Below are 25761 nucleotides of genomic sequence, written 5' to 3'. Positions count from 1 at the left end.
GATTTGTTGCACAGGTGGCATCCTATGACAGTTCCACGCTGGAAATCACTGAGCTCCTGAGAGCGGCCCATTCTTTCACAAATGTTTGCAGAAACAGTCTTGATGCATAAGTGCTTGATTTTATACACCTTTGGCCGGGCCAAGTGATTAGGACACCTGATTCTGATTATTTGGATGGGTGGCCAAAAAAAAAACGCGAAGCTACACTATATTGTGTAGCTTCAGTTTGTTTGTTTTTTCATTGTGGTGTCGAAGAAATATCGACAATATTGGAAATCAATTAATATAACAATTGAAATTCTGGTATCGTGACATTACTAAAACATTTTAAACTGCACACTTGATTAAGCATAATCATGATTAAGCATAATCATATCCTGTTTGAACAAACATAATCATATCCTGTTTGAACAAAAAGCAGTATGTTCACATTTGATACTTTTTTTGATAGCATCAATCACAACATATTTGCAATCATCCATTCGTTCTTTTATTAGATTGCTTTACAGTTGTACAATTATGTTGCAGTTAGCCATTCAACAAATGTGACATGTTTGACACAAATAGGGGTTGCTTTGAGGTTAGACGTCTACATGAGCACATTGAAAAACCAGACAAATCCATCATTAGAGTTTGATTACAAAAATATTCAGACAGCTATTGGATGGAAGTACCAGATGGTGATCAAGACTGGATGAGTGGACTTTGGTCTAATGAAATGTAATGTTTATCATTAAAAAAACCCACATGATGTGCTCAACTTCAATTTCTTGCACCAGTAATCTTCATTATTTGGAGGGAATATTCTTAGAACAGCCTTTAATACCAAAAGAAGTGTGGAAAAAAAAAAAAAGTTAAGTGCAGTCTGCTGGAAGTTTAAGAGTCACAGTTGTGTTACAATTTATTAAGGATATACTGTACGTCTACTCTTCATTTTGTTTAATCGTAGACAAAGCACACACAATTGGAAGCATCTTATTTACCAGAAATTTTAGGTGTACTGTAGTTGATACGCCTTTCGGATAAACACACACACAAAACAAGGAAATCAATATGCATGTTAAAGTTCATATCAAATATAAAATAGGATAATTCGATGTAGTTTAGCAGGTAACGTTTATGAAAATGTGGTCGTGGCAGCGGCCGATAAAACCAAGTGAACATTTAGAGGAGACATGATGGTAACCAACAAGAAATGCTTACGGATGTTAACAGCTACACTGGAATGTCTTATCACGATTCCTTGTGTTTTGTCACGTTGGGGTGGGACGTACAGGAGCGATGTCTATGCCGAGCTGGACACAGCCAGCTTCTTCAAGTGGTCCATGAAGACCTGCAGACTGACGTCATCAGTGAGGATGGGCGCCCCCGATTCCTGTGGTTACACACCAAGCGAAGGAGGAGAAAAACACTTTGTTATATTACCATACCATCTTATTATTCGTCTCTGATCACGGATGAACTAAATGCATTTGTCACTAAGATTAGTTTATGTAGAAGTTACTCGTAATCACTTTGATGAAGCCCTTAATGCTGCACATCATCTTAGAAACATTTGTAGCTTTCCTCAGTCCCACTTAATCCATGACCCCAGTTGTTGGAAGTATACTTGAAATGTACCCGGTGTGCAGATGATTCTGCACACACTGATTCTCAAACTGTTGTCTGGTATGCCAAATAAGGCAGTAAATATGTTCTGTATATGGAGTATCATTGTGTGAATGCTCCATAGGCATTCACACATGTGGTTTTCTACACCAAAATTAATCTATTTATTGAATTTATTCTTCTCCAGATTTTGGCGTTCTATCTTCCACATTTTTCATCCGATTCAAACCATTCCAACTTCAAACTGTTCAGCCTATTCGAGAATTGTGGGCTTTCTTTTGAAAAATTCCCAGATTTCCCAGAATTCCAGGTTTTCCGGGACATTTTTCCCCATTCAAAATGAATTGGCCATTTTTCAAACTTTCACCTTTTCCACATTTTTCAACCTATTCAAACCATTCCACCTTCAACACATTCCACCATTCTGGAAATTCAAACTATCATTCTTCCAAGTAAAAAAAAATTCCAGGATTTTCCAGAATTCCTGCTTTTTCAAAGCCCTATTCCCACCCTTTTTTTCTGGCGACTACTCCTTCCACATTTTTCAACGCATTTCAACCATTACACTGTCAAAACATTCCTCTCTTAATCAGTGTAAAAAAAAAAAAAAAAGTTTTTTGAACTGGAAAAATTCCCGGTTTTCCCGAAATTCCGTAATACCATTTCTTAATTCAACATAGACTTAGACTTCCTTTTTATTGTTATTCAAATTTGAACTTTACAGTACAGATAAGAACGAAATTTCGTTACATAAGCTCATGGTAGTGCAGGATAAAAAAGCTATAAGGTGAATATATAAATAAATAAATTAAAGGTTACTGTACAGATAAATATATTGCACTTTTCCACATGCGTCCACGTTTATGGATGTATGTTACTACCTCAACATTTCTCGACCGATTTGAAAAATTTCAACACCAACCATTTCAACTCATTTAGACCATTCAAGTTTTTTTTACCATTTAAAAAAAAAATCCCGTTTTACCCGAAATTCCCAATTTTTTTCTGAAATTCCCATTGAAATCAATGGGACATTCTTCAAAGTTCCACAACTCCCATATTTTTCATCTGATTCAAACTCTTCCAATTTCAAAATATTCAGCCTGTTTAGGAATTGTGTGCTCTACTTCAACAATTCTAAAAAGAATTCCCGGATTTCCCATAATTCCTTTTTTTCTTTGCATGTTCCCCATTCAAAATGAATTGGCCATTTTTCAAACTTCCCCAATTCCCACATTCTTCAACCGATTCAAACCATTCCACCTTCAACACATTCCACCATTCTGGAAAGTCAAACTATCATTTTTCCTAGTTAAAAAAAAATTCCAAGATTTTCCAGAATTCCTGCTTTTTCAAAGCCCTATTTCCACCCTTTTTTCTGGCGACTACTCCTTCCACGTTTCAACGTTTCAATGTTACTACTTCAACATTTCTCAACTGATTTGAAACATTTCAACACCAACCATTTCAACTCATTTAGACCATTCAAGTTTTTTTTACCATTTAAAAAAAAAAATCCCGCTTTTCCCCGAAATTCACAATTTTTTCTGCAATTCCCATTGAAATCAATGGGACATTCTTCAAAGTTCCATAACTCCCATATTTTTCATCCGATTCAAACTCTTCCAATTTCAAAATATTCAGCCTGTTCAGGAATTGTGTGCTCTACTCCAACAATTCTAAAAAGAATTCCCGGATTTCCCATAATTCCTTTTTTTCTTTGCATGTTCCCCATTCAAAATGAATTGGCCATTTTTCAAACTTCCCCAATTCCCACATTCTTCAACCGATTCAAACCATTCCACCTTCAACACATTCAACTCATCCTGGACGTTCAAACTACCATTTTTCCACGTTCAACAAATTTCCAGGAATTCCTGTTTTTTTTCTAACCCTATTTCCAACCTTTTTCGTTTGACTACTCCTTTTCCTTTTTTCATCCCATTTCAACCGTTCCACTGCCAAACCATTTTTCTTAGTCAGGACAAAAAAAACCAGTTGGTTTAGGAACTAGTAACATTCCCGGTTTTCCCGAAATTCCATAATACAAATTTCTCAATTTAAAAAAACTGTTACTACTTCAACATTTCTTCAAACAATTCCAACCCCAACCAATTCAGCTGGTTTCCAATTGCATAATCTCGGTGTGTTAATCCGATTTTCAAAAAGCCAAACACAATCAAATAAACAAGTTTACATGTGCTGTTGAAAGCTTATTCAGAGCCAGTTCATGTAATAATTTGGTTTTCTTTAGTGCATGTAAACATACTGACTGCCTAATTGCACAATGTATATTTCATAGAAATCCAAATTATACCTGTCCCCAGGCGTAGAGGTTGTTGTGCGTCTGGGAAGGGTTGACCTTTGAGAGCAGGAAGCGGGCCTGTGAACCTCCATGCTCCGTGTCAACGTAGCGTGGCATGGGGAAGCGTGTCTGCAGAATCTCCTGCGCGTCATCTAGAGGAGCCTGCAGAAGCTGTTTGAAGTTTTCATACTCAGCCATTTCCTGGTAACCGGCCTTTCGCCACTGAGCTATGGTCTGAGGGCAAAAGGGGGAGGAACAAATTTAAAGTCAAAGAGTAAAATATAAAGAGTGAACTGAGGCCCTCTAAAGGAAATCACGTGTCTGAAATCCAATGTCTTCAGTCAGTTTCTGGAAAATAGTATTGAAATTTTGACTTAAAAATTTGAATAAAAAAAATGTACTGCAGGCAAATGCAGTTATTAACTCAATATTATTTAATGCAGTAAGCTACTTTAAGTTTATTTAGTCATTGAAACTTTTGAAGCAAATTCTACAATAGCTGAACTTTTTAAGATCTTCTTGTCATTTTGACTTCTAATTCCAAAATGAGTTTTCAATCAATGTGTTGGTTAACAATAGGGAAATTGAATAATATCATGAATCTGCCCTCTGAGCGCTACCGCAACTGCGATGTGGCCCACCAGGAAAATGTCTTAAGCGTCACTTTGATGCTTTCATTCTGAATTAGCCTCTGAATTAAAAAAACAAAACAAAACAAAACACTGGATGTGCAAACTGCTTCATTAATTGTCTTTATACAAAACCCAAAACCAGTGAAGTTGGCACATTGTGTAAAAAACTGAATATAAGGATTTGCAAATCTTTTTCAACTTATATTCAATTGAATAGACTGCAAAGACAAGATATTTATTGTCGGAACTGAGAAACAATTTTTTTTTGCAAGTAATCATTAACTTAGAATTTAATGGTAGCAACACATTGCAAAAAAGTTGGCACAGGGGCATTTTCACTACTGTGTTACATGGCCTTTCCTTTTAACAACACTCAGTAAACGTTTGGGAACTGAGGAGACCAATTTTTGAAGCTTTTCAGGTGGAATTATTTCCCATTCTTGCTTGATGTACAACTTAAGATGTTCAACAGTCCGGGGTCTCCGCTGAGGTATTTTACGCTTCACATTGCGCCACACATTTTCAATGGGAGACAGGTCTGGACTACAGGCAGGCCAGTCTAGACTCGTCAGACCACAGAACACTTTTCCACTTTGCATCAGTCCATCTTAGATGAGCTCGGTCCCAGCGAAGTGGGCGGCATTTCAGGGTGTTTTTGATAAATGGCTCTCGCTTTGCATAGTGCAGTTTTAACTTGCACATTTACAGATGTAGCGACAAAACTGTAGTTACTGACAGTGGTTTTCAGCAGTGTTCCTGAGCCCATGTGGTGATATCCACAATGATGTCGCTTGTTGATGCAGTACCGCCTGAGGGATCGAAGGTCACGGGCATGCTGCTTACGTGCAGGGATTTCTCCAGGTTCTCTGAACCTTTTGATGATAATACGGACCGTAGATGGGGAAATTTCTTAATTGCTTGCAATAGCTCGTTGAGAAATGTTATTTTTAAACTGTTTAACAATTTGCTCACGCATTTGTTCACAAAGTGGTGACCCTCACCCCATCCTTGTTTTTGTGAATGACTGAGCATTTCATGGAAGCTGCTTTTATACACAATCATGGCACCCACCTGTTCCCAATTAGCCTGTTCACCTGTGGGATGTTCCAAATAAGTATTTGATGAGCATTCCTCAACTTTCTCAGTCTTTTTTGCCACTTGTGCCAGCTTTTTTGAAACATGTTGCAGGCATCAAATTCCAAATGAGCGAATATTTGCAAACAATTACAACGTTTCTTAGTTCGAACATTAAATATCTTGTCTTTGCAATTCAATTGAATATAAGTTGAAAATAATTTGCAAATCATTGTATTCTGTTTTTATTTACGATTTACACAACGTGCCAACTTCACTGGTTTTGGGTTTTGTAGTTGCTTGTCCCATCCCACAGAATCTAAGCAGCAGGATGAGGAATAGATTATTTAATCGGAATACCTCTCCATGGAAGATAACCAGCTGGAAGAACGTGTCCATCAATAAGATTCGATCTGGCAAAATGCTGCTACTGTCCAGAAGCACAGGCTGATAGGAAAGGAACAACACGTATGTGAATACTGACTTTACTACCGAGAATAGACTATGCACCTCAGTGCAAAGATCAACGGGAACAAGGTGCAACTCTGACCTCTGGTGGCCCATGAAAGGAGTACGAATAGAGGATGGGCTGGACCATGATGAGCGATTGTGTCAGGTCCTGCCTGACAAAGTGATGCCTGTAATAGGACGACTCATCTGGGCTGTTGTTGAACACCTGCAGGAAGGGAGATCGCCGCAGGTGGAACATAAACTGCAGGTGTGGAAGAGAAGACAATGTTAAAAAGTAATATATTGGCGAACGCTAAATGGTATGAAGGAGAAAATAAGTGCTAGTATCTTACTTATATTCATTAGGATAGAATCATACATTAAACATTACAGTTTAAGTTGATTTAAATCATGCATACAGTTACAATATGACAAATCACATATTCATCATACATTTATTTCTCTTTACATGTTCGATAATGAGTAGGAAGAAGAACATCTTAATAAATCTTACCCCTTTTCTAATTCATAGCAATTACCAACACAATTGTTGACTTTCTGTTCTCATTTTGGAACATAATTAAAATCCATGAGTTATGAATACAATGGTTTCCTTAAATAATAATTAAGTCAGTTAAGATTTACATAATGAGATGAAAATTATCTAATTTTCAATAAGGTTCAAGACATTTATCAGAATTATTCTTCCTTGTACTTTGTCAACGCTGAGTTTGAACAGTTTCCTATATTGGATCCTATTAGCATATTTTTTGACTTCTTTGATTAATCCAGTCCGTAATTTAATCAGACATACTAATGTTACTTAAGTGTTGTATGTACATACAAATGTTTCAAGGTACATTTTTCTCTAAGGTTATATTTCTCCTTTTTTGTAAAGAATGATTGTACATTCTTGGCTAGAAGGTTGCAGTTTGCTTTGTGCATAATTTTTACTGTTTGCAAATGCACTAAATCATTGAATTTCAATATTTTTGAATAAATAAAAAAAGGCTTTAAGTGTCCAACACCCTGACCTTTTTGTCACACGGTTAGTGCACTTTTGTAGGTATTTCCCCATATTCTACACAACAACTCAGATATGTTTACACTACAAACAGTAGAGAATATAGAGTGATTCTTGGTCCAGAACATTTTCAGATCTCTCCAGAGATGTTCAATCCGATTCAAGTCTGGGCTCTGGCTGGGCCACTTAATGACATTTACAGACTTGTTCAGAAGCCATTCCTTTTAAATCTTGACTAGGGTCTGTGTCCTGCTGAAAGATGAACTGTCGCTCCAGTCTGAATTCAAGAGTGCTCTGTCGCAGGTTTTCATCCAGGATGTCTCTGTACATTGCTGCATTTATCTTTCCCTGCATCCTGACTAGCCTCTAGGTTCCTGCCGCTGAAAAAAAATCCCCACAGCATGATGCTGCCGCCACCACCATGCTTCACTGTACACTGTTAAAAGTGATTTCGGCTTTTAGTCAGAAGGACTATTGTTGTCAAGTTGACAGAACAAGTTTCCCCAGTGGTTGCAAGAACACAGCCACTTGCCACTTTGTGGAGCTGGCGTTCAACTCCCTACCTCCTCCCCACTGTTGGCAGCCACCGTCACAACATCATTGACTCTGGTATACCGCTCCAGCTTAGCCACCCTGTTTATCAACTCCCGCACATGCCGATCCTTATTGTCATTCTGTATGCTAAGAAACTTCACCTCCTCCACCAGCTGCATTATTATTTGTTGTTGTTGCTTAACAGCAAAAACTCTAACACTTTCCTTATGTCTTCGCACTCCTCGGCCGTAAGTGCCTTCTTTGGCCCCATGTTGGTTGTGATGTTGTTGCCCCGGCCCTGGTAGTATCTCACCGGCTCGCTGCTGCTGCGCTGCTCCTCTTGAATGCAAGAGGATTCCAGGTAGCTACCAAGACGCTGCTTGAATTGCAGAAGGTTGTAGCACCCAGCTGGGACGTTGGTCAACTTTGAAAAAAAGTCTGTCCGCTCTGACTCTCTTGCTCACTAACACACCATCAAGATGAGGTTTGTCATTGGAACTCATTTGATTGTGCAGATGTCCCCAATAAAAAGACTAGTGAGTTTATGTATTTAATTAAGTATTAGTAGCAGCTGTGGTGGCAGTAGCTTAGTCATTAAGTACTTGGCTTTGGGATCGGATGGTCACGGTTTACATCCTGAAATCGATACTTTTTGTTGAGGAAATTTTGCTTCCCAACTGCTAACAAAGTGCAACACAATAATTGAATTTTCCATTATAAGTTTAATTTAGTGCGGTTAAATAACGCATATTTTAAATAAGATTAATTACACATTGAAATTTGGATTACTTGTCATTAATCCCTGGCTTGCATAATTTAAATTCAACCTAAAAAGTACCTCAATTGTTGGACACTAATGCAATTTGTCAGGACATCATCCAGGAACATTTTTAAAATGTTTTACTTGAATGTACGTCATTTATTTGCTCACAAATTGGTAACAGTTTTATCTAAATTCCAGTCTGGGTGTATTTTGTAGTTAACTTTGCGAGCAACCAAACCTGTCTTTAGTCTCGTCACTCATCTTTGCACTGGTTCATATATTGACCTGATCACATACCATAAAGCAACCCGTGTCATCTTTCAGGTAATCATCCGCAGTTAAGGTAAATAAGCATGACAATCAAAATATATTGTGTGATTAATCTGCGTACATATATGATTAAAGTAAACAATTTTTGTCAATAATCACATGTTTTAACTTGATAATTTTGACAGCCCTAATTTAATAGTTCACAAATAGAAATGGTCACAACAATGTACCTGGGGGTAAAGTGACAAGGACTCGGACAGTTTGAAGGATGTAGGGTCGTCTTTATTGAACTGACCAAACTTCTGACACTGCAAAGACATGAAAGACAGTCAAAGGAGACGACACAAAACACACGGTATGCGATAACCAATCAAGTGTTCTTCACATTCCACTCACCAGGCGAATAAGCTGCCTGTCAAGCCAACGTAAGACATCAGGCCCCTCCTCTGACTCGGCTCGGAACACTCCCAGACGAGCCATGAGCACAGCGGCTGCTTCCTGGTCGAAGGACGACTCAATGTGCTGAATTTGAGACTGTGCATCTGCCCAGCTTGGGTGGGGACACAAAGAATAGGAAGAACATTGTGGGTGCAGTTGTGCAGTTGGTGTGGTGCAAGTGACACAAAAGGCTTATTATTATTATTATTACTATTATTTTACATTAGTCAGCATTTAGCTAGGTCAATATTGTTATAAGTCTACCGAATGTGAGGACAGACGTTTGTATGAGCATCACAGCACAATATTTCCACTGTACTGTATAATAAAAGTGGTCTTACTTCCTGGCAATGGTTGTAACCCTTATCCTTCTCTGAGTGTTGGAGTGCTGGTACTGGGTTACAAACTGGATTGCACCTCGGCCCCCCTGTGGCACTGGTGCATTGTGCTGCACACACAACATGAGACAAGTCAAAAGGCAGCTCATGTTCATTACATGGACTGAACTATGCATGCCTAGAAAGTGAATTTCACCCGATAAATGACTAATGAGATGTCATTTATACTCATTAGTGGTAAGTAATTAATGTAAATTAGCGTAATGATCAAGCAAATATTTTCTACCTGATTCACAACTTCAAAATAAATGCCCAAAGTGGTGGAAGGGTTGAGACTGCACACTTTCCACTGGGTTGTGCCGCCAACACCCATCTCCTACACAAAACAAACAATGCATTGTAGTGAATAACAAGGGAGTACTGAAATAACGTCAATGGAGTACTAGTAGTACCATGACTCACATTCTCAGATACGCAGGAGCCCTTAGAATTCAGCGAAACACAAGGTCCAATGGCCCCGCAAACTTTCAGCTCTCTCGAAGTCTACATAGACAAAAAACTTTTCAAGAACTTTGATCATATAATTTTAACTCCTGAACCAATTCATAATTTAGCAATGTTTACACAAATTGAGAAACTTCAATTGCTACTCCAAATCACTTTTTTTTTTACCTTGACCTCCATGATGCCCCCAAAGGCCATGCGGAAGTCTCCATTATAGTCTTTGTTGAAAACTCTTTGGAAGGTTTGCTTGAACAACGAAGTATTGAAGGAGTCTCCCATCACTATGTGGCCGCTGAGAACAGAAAAAAGACAAGAGTTCTGATGTTTGATTGCTTTGGATGGACTCCGTTGCATCATGGTTATATAGTTCCACTTGGCAGTCTAATTGGGCTTTCCTACATGCTGTCATAATTAGTAGTGATAGCCGGAACTTAGGCTATAATGTGAAAGGGGTTAGGCAGTGCTATGCAATATTATGTATGCAACATGATTAATTCTTCATATAAACGGGAAAATATGAACATCCTATCAGTCGTTATCGAAGTGAGAGCAGACATTGTACAGTAAGCTATCGTTTTTATTATGTTTGTAATTTGTATTTCTTGTTTATCACTTAGCAATACTGCTACATGATGCGTAGTGTTTCACTAAAGCTTAATCGGTTTAGCAGAGCTTCTAAGTTATAGCTCATACTCCTTACATTCAGGATCAACAATTTATGGACCATATTTTTTTTCAAAGTAATAGTTGTTGGCTCTCACAAAGTCTGCATGATTTGCATTGTTGTTGGTGATGAAAGGATCTGTGGTTGCTACCTCTACGTCACGAGATGAGGTGACGGGCTTCCTCATTATCTCTTAAAATGGCTCGGGAATCTCTTGCGAGAATGATACTATTTTGATCATATCCATTTACTCGCAAACTTTGGAAGTCGTTCGGTGTCATACATCAGATATATTTATGATAATAGCTTTAATATAGAGACAACTTGTTTTTCCACTCTACTGGTACTCTAAATTCAAGTACGGTATAGACATTGTAGAAAAGAACGACTGGTAATAAAAATACTTTAAATTATTTAATTTTATTGTCCTTTTTAATATATAAAATATGCTTTATAAATAAAAGGAGAAAAGATAAACATGGCATTAACTTCTTGTCTGTAAATATATAATTTCAAAAAGAAATACTACACGATACACTATTACCTATATCCATCCATCAATCCATCCATCCATTTTCTACCGCTTGTCCCTTTCAGGGTCACGGGGGGTGCTGGAGCCTATCTCAGCTGCATTCGGGCTATATATTACATATAAATATATTTTTTCCATTTTGAACAGCACAAGGTGAGGCATACTGAACTCTAAAATTCAAATTTGAACTAAAACTAACAAGGAGTTCCTTACATTTCTTGCTCATTGAGAATGAATCATCCACAGAATAGAAAGATTGTTCCGTGTGGACAGAATACAGTCTACGTAATACTTAAACAAGCAATTACACACCCACAAGTGTTTTGCTGTCAGGTGGTGACGTACCCAGTAAGATTAGATAAGCACTTCATCTCCAACAGTCCCGTCTGGTCCAAAGCACAGGCATAGATATCAATACTGTGGCCATTTACTGCTGATCTGTTGGCCAGGGCTTCATAGTACTGTGTGTCAGAAAGAACATACATAAAGTTCAGTCAATGAGGACAGATTATGTGTGTTGTTTAAAGAAATGTAAACATTTATTCCAAAGTGTGGTTTGACTGAACGCCACTGACTTTGGTAGCCTTTTTCAAGTGGCGAGCGTTATCCTTCTGGATGTCATGCCAGGAGCGGATGGGGGTTTTCAGTTCGTCTCCCACCACCATGCCAGGTCCCTGAGTGGGGGGTCCGCCGATGAACAGCATCACGCGAGCACCAATGTTGGGAAATGTGCCCTAAAGTGGTGGAAAGTAAGAAAAATGTGTATAACAAACATGTCTGGGGAAAAAAAGGGCACTATCCTTTTCTACAACATTAGTAAGGTTGAAGTAGTTTCGTATTAAGTTTTAATGACAATAGATGCTAAAGTTTGCCATTAGAAGCATTGTGTTAAGGGCAAAGATTCACTAGTCAATAATCATTACTTGCACAACGTAGTAACTGATAAATTTGGTCCACCATTTCAAAACATTTTTCCAAAAAATTATTTTGCAGAGCTAAGCAATTAAAAGTCTTATGAATATAGTTCGAGCAAAGCCAAGCCCCTTCAGATTGCTGACAAAAGGTCAGACGTCTCAAACACAATTATTTTATGTCTGATTCAGGTTAAGTCAGTGAAAACAACTCAAAGTGCAAGCAGACACATTTTTGCCATGCTGTCTCACACATCTAAGAAGTAAATATGCCTGGAAAAACCCATTAAGTCTGAAGTCACTGACAGGACACATTTTATCAGGCCTCTTCTCCGTGTAGGAGGGGAGTACATCAGTAGAATTTTTAGTTGCCCTAGCATTATATAATCATAGAGATTAGGGGATAATGACGGTAGAAGGCAACAGGCACTGGCCTTTGAACTAGCAAAATCACATGCACAGTTTCGGTGGAAGACAATGTTCATGCAATGTGCATCCATGTAAACAGTAACGTGGAAGAGACTAAAGTTCCGGCTGCACTGATATAAATGGAAATCTAAGACCTTAACTGATTGTAACAGAGTTTATATGGAAACAAAGGTTACTAAAGAGATTTCAGAACATTTAACATTAATCAGCAACCTATCATTTCAAAGAGGCAAATTCCCAAACAAAATGTAGATAGTTGTACCAAAGACTGGAGACCAACACCACTATAAATAAGTCTCCTTACTTCCAGTTTTCTTAAATTATTGAAAAACAATTGAACAGATTGGACAAATTCCTAAATACAATTGGAATTCATGCGGAGAACCCATACGGATACATAACTAACATTTCAACATTGATGGCACGACTTGAGAAAACCCAAGAGATTACCAACACAATAGATGGTAAACAGTGTGCAGCTGCAGTGTTTTTGGACCCAACTAAAGCATTTGAACTTAATTACCCATGATACCTTAACTAAAAAATTAAAACAGTATGGCATCAGAGGGTTAATCTTTAACTGTATAAGAAGTTACTTAACCAACAGGAAGCATGAGGTGAAGCTGGGTGAACACACGTCTTTAGTGCTAAATACATCTTGCGGCATGGCATACCTCTGAGACCAATACTGTGACCAAAATTGTTCAATCACTATATAGAGAACATTTTTAAAGCTACAAAAGACTTAGTACTGTTTGCAGACGATACAAGAGCGTTTTGTAAAGAGATGGTTTGACAAAAACTAACTATTTTTGAAGTTCAGTGAAACTAAAATAATGTTATTCAGTAACAGCATAAAGGAAAGTCAAACATAAATACAAATAAACAGAGTAGATGTTGCCAGAGTAAAATAAACCACATTTTGGGGTGAAAGACGATAAAATGAACTGGAAATTTCATATAAAAATATACAACATAGGTTGGCAAAAAATATGTCAATAATGAATAAAATATGCACTGGACCAAAAATCACTGCATATGCTCTACAGCTCGCTAAAGTTACCATATTAGAGTGTCGAAATAACTACAAAAGTACGCTCCAGTCAGTCGCTGTGTTACAAAGGAGGCCAGTTAGAATAATACAAAATAATATAAATACTCAAACCCTTCATTTATTGAATCAAAAACATGTAAATTCAAAATGATGTACAAAACATCCTATAACCTGCTACCCAAGAATGTACAACAATTCTTCTCAGCAAAAAAAAAGAAATATTACCTGAGAATTTTTTTTTTTAAATTAAAACATTTGTATGCACGTACAACACTTAAATCCTTTAGTACATTAGTATGCGGACATAAATTATGGAATGGCTTACACAAAGAAGTCAAACAAAATACTAATATGATCCAGCTTGAGAAACTGTTCAAACTACAAATATTTACAAAGTACAAAGAAGAACCCTGAGAAAATTTTTTAAACTTTATTGAAAATTAAGACAATTTATCCCATTATGTGAATTAAAAAAATACTTTACTATTTATTATAAACGTTATTATTTCTGGATTTGAACAAATGTTCTAGTAATCTCTATGAAATTGGAAAGGGATTGGATTAACTACGGTCTACTTTTTGGACATGTTATAAAAAAATATGCATCATATTGAAACTATTCATGTACCAATATGATACATTAATGTATTCATGTTTGAAATAAACTTAAAACCATGAACCATACATTATTAACTGACTGTTTATATGGTCATATCTAAATCAATAAATATGAGTTTCCATATCACTGAATAACAAAAACTGATAGTTAAAATCCAGGTTCTCTTGTCAGAGTGCAATGAAATATTGGGTAGTAACTTTTTCTACTTAAAGAAACTGTTAATGTTTGAAGTCTTAAACCATTACCCCATTTGCACTCCTTTGACAAATCACACAGCCAGGAGCTATTTGTGATTAGTATTTATGATTGGTATAATCTCCTTGGTGTCAATTTACATGACAGGTCTCTTCTCAAACACCAAATGTAATGTAGTTTTGGTATTTGGTTGTGGAGAAAAAAAAGTCAGGATGTCTAATTTGAACAGTAACTAAAAATTATTTGGTGAGCTACTGATTGGAGACCTTTGACGAGAGTATAAAATAGCTATAATTCATAAACAAGCAACAATCCAGGAACAACAAGACAGTGTTAAGAATAAGTTGTATTCCGTCACGTGCCTTTTGAACGCAAGTAAACGAAGTGGTGGGTTACCAAACCCATGTGCAGCAAACAGAGTGCGAACTCTGAGTACACAAGGGGCCTAGACCATACCACTAAAAAGCAGATTGCAGCAAACTATCTAAATATGCAATGGAATCTACCCCTATACGTTATCAAAAAAGAAAAGAAAAAAGGATGGTCGAGTGCTATCAGGGATTAACCGTCGGTCATGTTCTCATACATGTTGAACTATCTGGTGCTCCAGACGTCATTCTACACAACACAGATGAAAACTTGGAAAATCATTGAGGTCTACAACTTCTTTGTGTGGCTGCGTCAAGGAAATGTGTATAAAGACTCTCCCGGATAAATATGCATAATTTTTGCTTGGGTAAGGTTGCAATTCATGATTTCACTTTGCGTCTACAGCCATGTTTGTTGCCTTTTTGTTGGACGCAGCGTTTACAAATATTCATGTTTTTCACATTTGCTTTCTTTTATTTAGACTTGCCTAGTTGGTGCTTTACGGAACACTTGCAGCAAAAATGTGTTTTTAAAAGCTTCAAAACAGGATGAAATACAAATAATATCAAGGTAACACTTAAATAGGCAATAGTAAACGTTAAAAATGTATCAAACAAGTGATCACTGTAAACTTGTGCGTTATTCGACTCAATTTGCTCCATGGGACTGGAGTTGTGCATCTTTTGACGTTTTTTGTAAAATCTTGCACTTTTTGACCCTTCTTGATTACCTTTCGAGGAACTCTGAAGAAACGTTTATCCTTTTTGTGTTTTAAACAGTTCCAACAGCCTAAAATAACAAGCATAGGACATCTTTCTTTGAGAAAGGCAAAATGCAGCCAAAACACTATGAGAACAGACTGTCGCTGGCCCACCTCTTTGAGTCTCACATATTTTATTACGGACCACACATCAGGTGAATACAACCTATTGTACAAATATATATATATATATGACTTGGTGATAGTTTTTTTTTAATGTATATATGACTTGGTGATAGTTTTTTTTTTTAATGCTATGATAATTTCTTGATAAATGTATGATCTTCAAGTTGCGATTTTGTTAATGTGTCTGTAGTTGATTTACCTCGAGCAGACCAACAGCAACAGACAGAGCAACGCCAGTAGAACGGAGAGGCCGTTTACCCTGAGGAACTGGCCAGGGGTCTCGCTGAAGCTCCCCCAGTAAATCAGTCAAGTTCATATCAACTTTGTGCACAGGCTGAAGGAATCTGCAAAAGGAAAGAGTAAACATTAGCAGCTTTTTTTTTTTTACTTTTCAAATGTCTGCCATTTACCGACAGACTTTGCACAGGAAGTTCCGCTACCTGCAAGAGGCTGCGACATCTTGAGGTGCAGGAGGGCGTCCTTGCTGTCCTGTTGCTGCTGGCTTGGTTAAACCCAGCATCTCCTAAAATATACAACAGTTGTTGAAGTTAATTTTACAGGTATATTAAATGGAACAAACGTTGGTATCAATCTTTATTCAAATTAAACTCTAAAAATCTCGAAAAAAATGAGCTAGTCTTTTTAAGGGCTCTTTGACAGGAACTGCTCCCTTGAAAGAGCCATTAATCCAATCTCTACCAAGTTGTACGTTAAGCAACACCCCTGATGTCACCAATTCAAAAATGTTACTCTAAAATCACAAAACTAGAACATTTGACCTATCATGCAGGATGTCAGCATTGCAAGTATGTTTGTCAGAAAAAACATTAGCTAATCATCACTCTCTTGCTCTACTCACCTGGATCTGTTTAGAGGTGAGATCCTTGGTGCCCCTGAACACATAGCTTTTGGAGATCATCTCACAGCTGAGCTCGTGAACCTGGACCATGCGTCCAAATGTGATGAGGCCTACTAAAGCATTGGGAGGCAGAAGACTGAGGGACATCTGAAGTGACTCCTTTAGAGCCTGGAGGTCCTCTTCTTCCAAACATGTGTCTACCACATAGAGGAAGATCAGGGGAGCTGGGGCTCCACGCTATAAATAGCAAGATTGCAAAACATTCAGTGTTGATTCAATGTGTTTGGTAAACTAATGTCCAAATAGCCAGCATTGGAAGAGTACACACTGTACTTTATCAGTTCCATGCCTAGAGTCAGAGTTCAAACATGTGTGTAGTGTGTACCTGTACTATGTACTCAATGGTGGAAAACTGGGGCATGAGTTCAGCTGGCTGGTTCACTTCTGATATTCCTGCATAAGAAGGAGGGAACTGCAAAAAAAAAAGAAAATAGTTTGATTGTGCTAAACTAGTAGTGTAGCTAGTCCACACAAAATTAGAGCTTATTAAACTTTTAGATTTTGAGTACCGGTACTTACCGGGTTTCTCTGGAAGCAAAAGTTGCACGCCCAAATCTTTGCTCGGAAGTCAACTTGACTGTAAAACAACAAAACAAGCATTTGCAAAGTCAAGAGGAATATTGTGTTTAAAAAAACCCTTGAGTAATAAAAGGCAAAAACTTTTAAGGTCAATTTAGCTATTGACTTCATCTGTGGTTGTTTGATCACATTTGATTATGAGTCAGTATTAAAGGAGGGGTTTGCAACATTTACACAGATTTTAAAAGGGCGTTAACTTTTACAATGTATTTTACACTGTACCGGTATATCCCACCCTCTTACGGCTTCAAGAACATAATGACGTAAAGAATGTATATCATAAAAACAACATGACGGCAAATTGTTTGTTGCTTCTCTTGGACTGCTCTTGTACGTGTGTAAGCGCAGCAACGTGTCGACGGGACAGGGTGAATGACTGCCATAAACATATCAGGGCCAGTAAAAAAATTTATTACATAAACTTAGTAATTGTGAAAAATACAGACAACTGTAAAACAAATGTGTTCTGTTAAACCACTAACGGCAACATAAGCTGTTTTTGTTTATATGTTTTGCTTAGAAAAATGTAACCGTGAGCAAGTTGCAAACAGCCCTTTTAACATAGCAGACAACTGCAGGAGATGAATGTGTTATAGCAACAGTAATCATCCAGAAAAAAGACCCATACATTTTTGCAACTTATGATTCCAGAAACCCTGTCTGCTCTTCAACAGTGTAGCACTCCCCTCCACTCACCTAATTTCAACATGTTACAAAATGTTTGCCCAAACTTGCTACAAACAAGCCGTTTGGAATTTGCGATTTGAGTGACATATTTTACCTTACTTATGTTAGCGGATACCCAAAGATTTGCGCGAGTCAGCCATTTTTAATAAGTTCCTTATTTTTTCTCTATCCTCTTGTGTGGGGCAGACAAACTTGTAAATGCACAAGCATATTAAAATCCTTTCCTGTTGCCATTTTTTTAAATAAAAAAGTACTGTATAGGTCTAACTTATATCTGTCAGTAGACTCAATATGGAAGCGCTAAAAACTATATCATGTCTGACAAGGGTGGAGACACAGTCGAAGGAGGCCTGGCCTGGAGGAGGGCTTCGTAAATAGGACGCATCCTGAAGAGACATTCAGAAAGTGGCTTGAAGATGGTCCGTAAAACTAAATCTATGCAAAATGTTAACCACAGCACCAGTGTTACATCCCATGTAGACCAGAAGGAAGTGTTTTAAATGTAGAAAAAAAAATCATAATACGACCCCCTTCAAGCCATTTCATTGATGTCTTTCAAGAGTAAAAACAAGTGAAGCATTGGTAAAATTAAGACAAGTACTTCTCAGGTGGCAACAAGCATCGTTTCTATTTTTTCTGCAACTCACCACAATGGATTGAGTACTGCCTTGCAGTTAGCTCGGCTGCACATGACAGGTTCATATTGGACTGGGGGCAAGTCAGGCCTCTCCTTGATGGGTGTGAAGAGACAAGAGACCGGCACCACAAGCCTGGTTGCCTCCAGTCGGCTGTAGGGCCAGAAGTTCCAGCTGAATCTCACCCCATCCCTGTCCTCATTCTGTTGGATGAACTCCTGATAGGTGGCCATCAGTAAGCTAAAGCAGGGGAAAAAAACAACGTGTGACAATGCGGAAGACCGAGTCACACAACACTTTTGTCTTACAGCAACAGTACAGAAGCTCTTCGAACTGTTTGTAAGATAAGTATGTAAAACATGTTTTAAAAGCATGAATCCCTGGGAAACTGTTAGGATTAGTGAATGAAACATACTAATGTTTTGGCTTCATTTTTATTGCCATGTCTCAGTGAAATGTTACACCTTTAGCAAACACATGAATCCTGTTGGAGGACACATTTTGTCAAACAAAAACAGCCCATGTTAGTTGGGGACAATGGATCTCAACTTTTTTTATGAGTCACAGACAACTTTAAAGATCCAATAAAAGCTATGATTTACATCAACTTTATATATAATTAGTGAAAAGTAAAGATAATAAAAGAAGTCCACTAAAGAATACACAAATTGTTCTGCAAAACCTTGGGGGCCCGTCATCGTTATTAATTGAATGGTTCATTTACAGCTGATCAAGAATCCTTGGACTCAATGGATCCAATCAGGAGGACCCCAGTTAAAGAACCCTGTTCTAAGGATTTGGCTGTGCTCTTTAAATATGATTTTAACCTTTTGTTTAACCCTCGAGTTTGATTTAACCAAAAAACAGACACTAAACCACTAGATGACAGATTATGAGACTATAATGCTTGCAAGGGGGCTGTGGACCATCTACACCAGGTAAGCACAATTATGCATCAATAAATTGCTATTTTATTTTGTGTTAGAATATATAGTTGTGTGAATGAATGGGAGTGTGAATGTTGTCTATCTGTGTTGGCCCTGTGATGAGGTGGCGACTTGTGCAGTGTGTACCCTGCAGGGCTTGAATTATAACTGTGGCATTTGCCACGACCGCCCTTGTGATTTGGAGTAATGCCCTAAAAACTGACCAACATTTACGGCAAGAACATGCCGTGACCGCCCTTGACTTCTTACTAGTTAATGGACTAGGTGTAACAATAAACGGTATAATGATAGACAGCGGTAAAATTCCAGACTGTTGGTAATACTGTTTAAATTTTTAATCACCAAAAAGCCGTCATTTATTAATGCATTTTAGGCAACTGCTTACTTCCTGAACACTGAAGCGCCGCAGAGTCTGCACATGCGCACTAGAGCCGTTCGGCTCGGGAAACATGGCGCCGACTCCATGGACTTTGTTTTGAAAATATTCCCTCCGAGCTAACGGAGCCGATTGCTTCTACTTCTGTGGAGTCTCGGTGTGCGATTAAGAGCGCAAAGAGGAGAACAATATTTGATGTTGCAGTTTCATTTTGAACATGCAGCTGGCGTCCTTCAGTCAGCTGCAGGGACTGACAGTTAGCATGCAGCAAGCGATGTGTCGGGAACGTTGCCACAACTTGTTTATAAAGTTGTTAGTTTGTTTACTGGGATGTTCACTCCTCCTTTATTTAACTTCTAACTTTGTCAGTGTTCCAATAACATCAATACTAGCTAAAATGTTTTGTCATCGAATTGAACGCAGGCTGAGTTGTCGGTGAGGCACAGATTGTATATTAGACGTGCGAGGTAACAATCTTTATTTTTGTTGGCGAAACTGTTGCACTGAAGTACATAATTGTTGTTGAAGAACAAAGCTTGTTTATTTGACTTTATTATCATTAGCCAAACTGCTTTGTCTTTTATATTCATATCAAAAAGTAAACACCAGTTGTTTTTTTTTACATTACTTGTGTTTTTTTCATTCCACAAAGTAATTACTTTAATAACCATTCATGTGACATAGCACTTTGTTAATATTTTCCATCCATTCATCCATTTTCTACCGCTTGGCCCTTTCGGGGTTGCGGGGGGTGTGCTATGGTGTATAATTCCAATACGACCGATTTCTCCTCAAACTCTCAATGGATCTGTCCTGATACAGCATGTACATGTACACACATTAGTACATGTACCATATTTTTCGGAGTATAAGTCGCACCGGAGTATAAGTTGCACCTGCCGAAAATGCATAATAAAAAAGAAAAAAAACATATATAAATCGCACTGGAAAAAAAACTGTGACTTATAGTCCGAAAAATACGGTAAATGTACATACCGTAACTTAAAAAATACCTCTCTCTATGAAAATGTAAGACTAGAGATAAAGGCATCATGTAATAGAAAATCTGACACGCTGATACTATTAATGAACAAAAACACAAATATTTGTCTTTGCATATATAGATTCAGAATCAAGAGCATTTTTATGAGATATTACAAATGACATGATGGCGTCTCCTTCACACTCCAACACTGTTTTACCAAACTTAGTGAATAGTCATGATTAACAATCGTGATTTCAATATTGATAAAAATAATCGTAACTATTATTTTGTCCATAATCGTGCAGTCCTATGTATAAGACTTGACCTCATATGTTAACACTATTTTTATCTATATGGACAAAAAGTGCAGTTACGTCTTATATCCATAAGGTGCCATCATGCGAATTGTTCACATTAATGTGTCTTTATTTATAGTATTATTTAGTTTCTGACATATTACTTTGTTTATAATGCTTGTGTTGCTTTCATATGCACATTCAACTTTCTACTTGAGGTACATATATACATTTTGAATGCGTTTGTGTTTTTAAAGAATAAAAATTTGGTTAAAAGATTTTCAGTATAAGTAGTTTTAGAACATTTTCAGCACATTTAAAATGACTGCGATAATAATAACCGCTTTAATTTTGGTCACGGTAACCGTGATAAGAAATGTTCATCCCTATATGATACCGTCTCTGAAACGTACCAGTCCCGCGTCGAAGTCATGTCGTGACATTGCTGGTTTACGAGCAGACGAGCATGTTCGGCGGCACACAATCACGGAGTACTTACAAGCAGACACAGTGTGTAGACAGAAAAGGGAGAACAGACGCATTTTGGCTTAAAAACTAACGATAAAGATGAAGTTATAACACTGAAACGCCCTAAGGAAGAGCTGCTTTAAGACATGGCTAGGTAACTAGCGGCTAACGTCCATCAGCCGTTGGCAGTGTTTTAGCTACTTCTAGATCACTAATCCTGGTCTCCATGGCGACAAAAAAAGTACGTTTCTTACAAGTATCATCCCTGCAGGACGAGGAATAGCTAAACATGCTTCACCGGCATCATAATGTAAACAAACGCCATTGGTGGATCTACACCTAACATCCACTGTAATGATATCAAGTACAGGCACGTATCTCGTCAATACTACTATGATTACGTCGATATTTTTTGGCATCAGAACATCGTCTTTGTTTTTTTTTTAAATGTATATTATGTTTATAAACTCGGGAAATATGTCCCTGGACACATGAGGACTTTGAATATGACCAATGTATGGATCCAGTGACTACGTGGTATCGGATTGATGCCCAAATTTGTGGTATCATCTAAAACTAATGTAAAGCAACAGAAGAATAAGTGATTATTACATTTTAAACAAAAGTGTAGACAGAACATGTTAAAAGAGAAAGTAAGCAGTTATTAACAGTAAATGAACAAGTAGATTAATAATTAATTTTCTAACACTTAATAATGTTGACAAAATAATAGAATGATATATGACATAATATGTTACTGCATACGTCAGCAGACTAATTAGGAGCCTTTGTTTGTTTACTTACTACTAAAAGACAAGTTGTCTAGTATGTTCACTATTTTATTTAACGACTTAACTGCAATAAGAAACATATGTTTAATGTACTCTAAGCTTTTTTTGTTAAAATAAAGCCAATAATGCAATTTTTTTTAGAAAAGTACTGAAAAGTATCGAAATAATTTTAGTACCGGTACCAAAATATTGGTATCGCTACAACACTGGTTACAGCAACAAATGAATGACACAGAAGCTGAAATAAATCTACATTTTCAAAGTGGGTACAATAAATACCATAAAATAACGACCAGTGGCACAACATACTAGAACTTTATTTAGAAAAGTACCGAAATAATTTTAGTACCGTTACCAAAATATTGCTTTCCAGCTTGCCTTGTTGCCCTAAAATATGAGCCCTCCTTTAAGGCAACACTTGCATGAAAGTTAAAATTCGAGGCCTGACCCTGCCTTCCGCCCGTGTGCAGCTGGAATAGGCTCCAGCACTCATTATCCCAACAGTGGCAATTGGACGGGTGTCTCCCAAGGGAACAATATTTGTTCTTGCCTGATGGCATAAGTGAAGGCAGTGTTTCTTTTGCCCCCAGCCCAAAGGAGTGGTGAACCATTGCACCAAATGGGCAAGGTTTATTTGTAAACAGCAAATTAAATGTGTCTGTGATGTTTGTTTGTAAATCTATCCATTTAGTGCTGTTTGTCCCTTTTGGGGTCGCAGGGGTGAATGAGTGAATTAATTTATTTATTCCGGCAGACATCAGTGGTTAGAGTGTCCGCCCTGAGATCGGTAGGTTGTGAGTTCAAACCCCGGCCGAGTCATACCAAAGACTATAAAAATGGGACCCATTACCTCCCTGCTTGGCACTCAGCATCAAAGGTTGGAATTGGGGGTTAAATCACCAAAAATGATTCCTGGGCGCGGCCACCGCTGCTGCCCACTGCTCCCGTCACCTCCCAGGGGGTGATCAAGGGTGATGGGTCAAATGCAGAGAATAATTTCGCCACACCTAGTGTGTGTATGACAATCATTGGTACTTTAACTTAATATACAGCAACACTTCATCACTCTTTGTAATTTGACAGACATGCAAAAGGGATACGGGAAAAAAAGCAAGAATGCTTATCCATGTCCCGCTTTTAATTTACAATCAACTTATATGTTGGTTATATAGTCCAAGTTTCAACAGCAGATTTGATGGATACATGACAATTTCAGAACAATAATAACATATGCTGGAAACCACTTTTGTCAATAGCATTGAGCGACCATGAGATTAGCTCCATCTTGCCTGGGTATCTTTCGTCTTCTGAAGTCTTGTCTGCTGTGTTATGTCCCTTATTCCACAGTGAGTTATTTTGCACCTGTGTCCCACAGTTGAGATAGTCCAAACAACTAGTCATATTTTTGATAAGCTTCCCAACACCACATTTTTTTAACCGCAAGGTTGAACACTCTTAGGATCGAAGACCGTTTAATATCTCCGCTAATATTGTCCCACAGTTTCACCCCCAGCTATAGATAACGTTTGAGCCTTGAATGTGGAATTCACCATATTATGCTTGAATTTCAGGACACCCCTGAGTTCATGTGTACCATCTCTGAGTGAAGACAGACTCTGTATATTTGCAGGTAGAGCCCTTTGTGAGGCCATAAACATAGCTTGAAGGCTACTGTATTGGATTACATCATGTAGTTTAAGAAACTTACTCATTATGAACAGATCATTGGTATGTGCTCTATATGGGGCATAATGTATCATTCTAATTGTCTTTCTGGAGCTTAAATAGCAGTTCAATAGTGTCGCTGTAGGGCCAACACAGACAGACATACAACATATAATATTATAAAGCTCACTTGAATTGTGGTTCTGTTTATGTTAGCTGCTTTAACAGCGATATCGATGTCGATTTTTACACATACAAAGACGGAAAGGCAACGTATTTTTTAGTGACAAGTGACAATCGCCCGAAAACATCATTGGTACTTTAACTTAATATACAGCAACACTTCATCACTCTTTGTAATTTGACAGACATGCAAAAGGGATACGGGAAAAAAAGCAAGAATGCTTATCCATGTCCCGCTCCTAATTTACAATCAACTTATATGTTGGTTATATAGTCCAAGTTTCAACAGCAGATTTGATGGATACATGACAATTTCAGAACAAGAATAACATATGCTGGAAAACACTTTTGTCCATAGCATTGAGCGACCATGAGATTAGCTCCATCTTGCCTGGGTATCTTTCGTCTTCTGAAGCCGTGTCTGGTGTGTTATGTCCCTTTTCCACAGAGAGTTATTTTGCACCTGTGTCCCACAGTTTAGATAGTCCAAACAACTACCGTATTTTTCGGACTATAAGTCGCAGTTTTTTTCATAGTTTATGAAAGTTGCATAATGTTTTTTTCCTTCTTTATTATGCAATTTCGGCAGGTGCGACTTATACTCCGAAAAATACGGTAGTCATGTTTTTGAAAAGTTTCCCAACAACACATTGTTTTACCGCAAGGTTGAACAGTCTTAGGCTCGAAGACCCTTATAATTTATCTGCTCATATTGTCCCACAGTTTCACCCCCAGCTATAGATAACGTTTGAGCCTTGAATGTGGAATTCACCATATTATGCTTGAATTTCAGGACACCCCTGAGTTCATGTGGACCATCTCTGAGTGAAGACAGACTGTATATTTGCAGGTAGAGCCCTTTGTGAGGCCATAAACATAACTTGAAGGCTACTGTATTGGATTACATCATGTAGTTTAAGAAAATTACTCTTTATGAACAGATCATTGGTATGTGCTCTATATGGGGCATAATGTATCATTCTAATTGTCTTTCTGGAGCTTAAATAGCGGTTCAATAGTGTCCCTGTAGGGCCAACACAGACAGACATACAACATATAATATTATATAGCTCACTTGAACTGTGGTTCTGTTTATGTTAGCTGCTTTAACAGCGATATCGATGTCGATTTTTACACATAAAAAGACGGAAAGGCAACGTATTTTTTAGTGACAACCCCCGAAAACATTCCCTCTTATATTTCCCTCAAATACAACAGTAGTTTCAGACTAAACGCCTCAACATGGAGAATGTTCGTTGATATTTAGTATAAATGAAAGCATTCTTATATGCTAACAGTCGCTATGCTAAGCGCTACGTCGACACGTTAGCTAACGGAATGTAGCGTCAAGCCACTTTTTGACCACCCAGTCTCGTTTTGGATAAAACACAAACATGTGCTTACCTTTAATACTGGATCGTTGTCCGGGTCGTGATAATGAGAAAATAGATGATTCTATTTACAATAAATTACAGCATGTGTTGCTTAAAAAACCGACATAAGGAAAGCGAACGAGATTGGACTGCGGGTATTCTCTTCCTATCAGCCGGTTTTTGCACTGCTATACTGACGTGTTACTCCAAGTATCAACGGCTCCTATTGGTCATTTTTTGTTGACGTGTACAATGGGG

At 37.8% G+C, this 25761-nt stretch overlaps 1 protein-coding gene across 1 annotated transcript; it reads right to left on the bottom strand.

Moving 5' to 3' along the window:
• Positions 1–889: 889 nt before the first annotated feature.
• Positions 890–25714, bottom strand: sec23b (SEC23 homolog B, coat complex II component). Its single transcript, XM_061988264.1, has 19 exons — positions 25535–25714; positions 18432–18659; positions 17038–17095; positions 16844–16930; positions 16459–16695; positions 16040–16122; positions 15799–15943; positions 11712–11870; positions 11482–11597; positions 10109–10232; positions 9899–9979; positions 9723–9812; positions 9440–9546; positions 9057–9210; positions 8891–8968; positions 6170–6331; positions 5980–6066; positions 3926–4147; positions 890–1375 (listed from the first exon to the last, which is right to left on the bottom strand). Exons 2-19 carry the CDS (start codon positions 18650–18652, stop codon positions 1286–1288), a joined length of 2301 nt encoding a protein of 766 aa, XP_061844248.1. The 5' UTR covers positions 18653–18659; positions 25535–25714; the 3' UTR covers positions 890–1285.
• Positions 25715–25761: the final 47 nt, after the last annotated feature.

This window comes from Nerophis lumbriciformis, linkage group LG27 (genome assembly GCF_033978685.3).
Source record: "Nerophis lumbriciformis linkage group LG27, RoL_Nlum_v2.1, whole genome shotgun sequence".
NCBI lineage: Eukaryota > Metazoa > Chordata > Actinopteri > Syngnathiformes > Syngnathidae > Nerophis > Nerophis lumbriciformis.
This window is presented reverse-complemented; position numbering and strand designations above follow the sequence as displayed.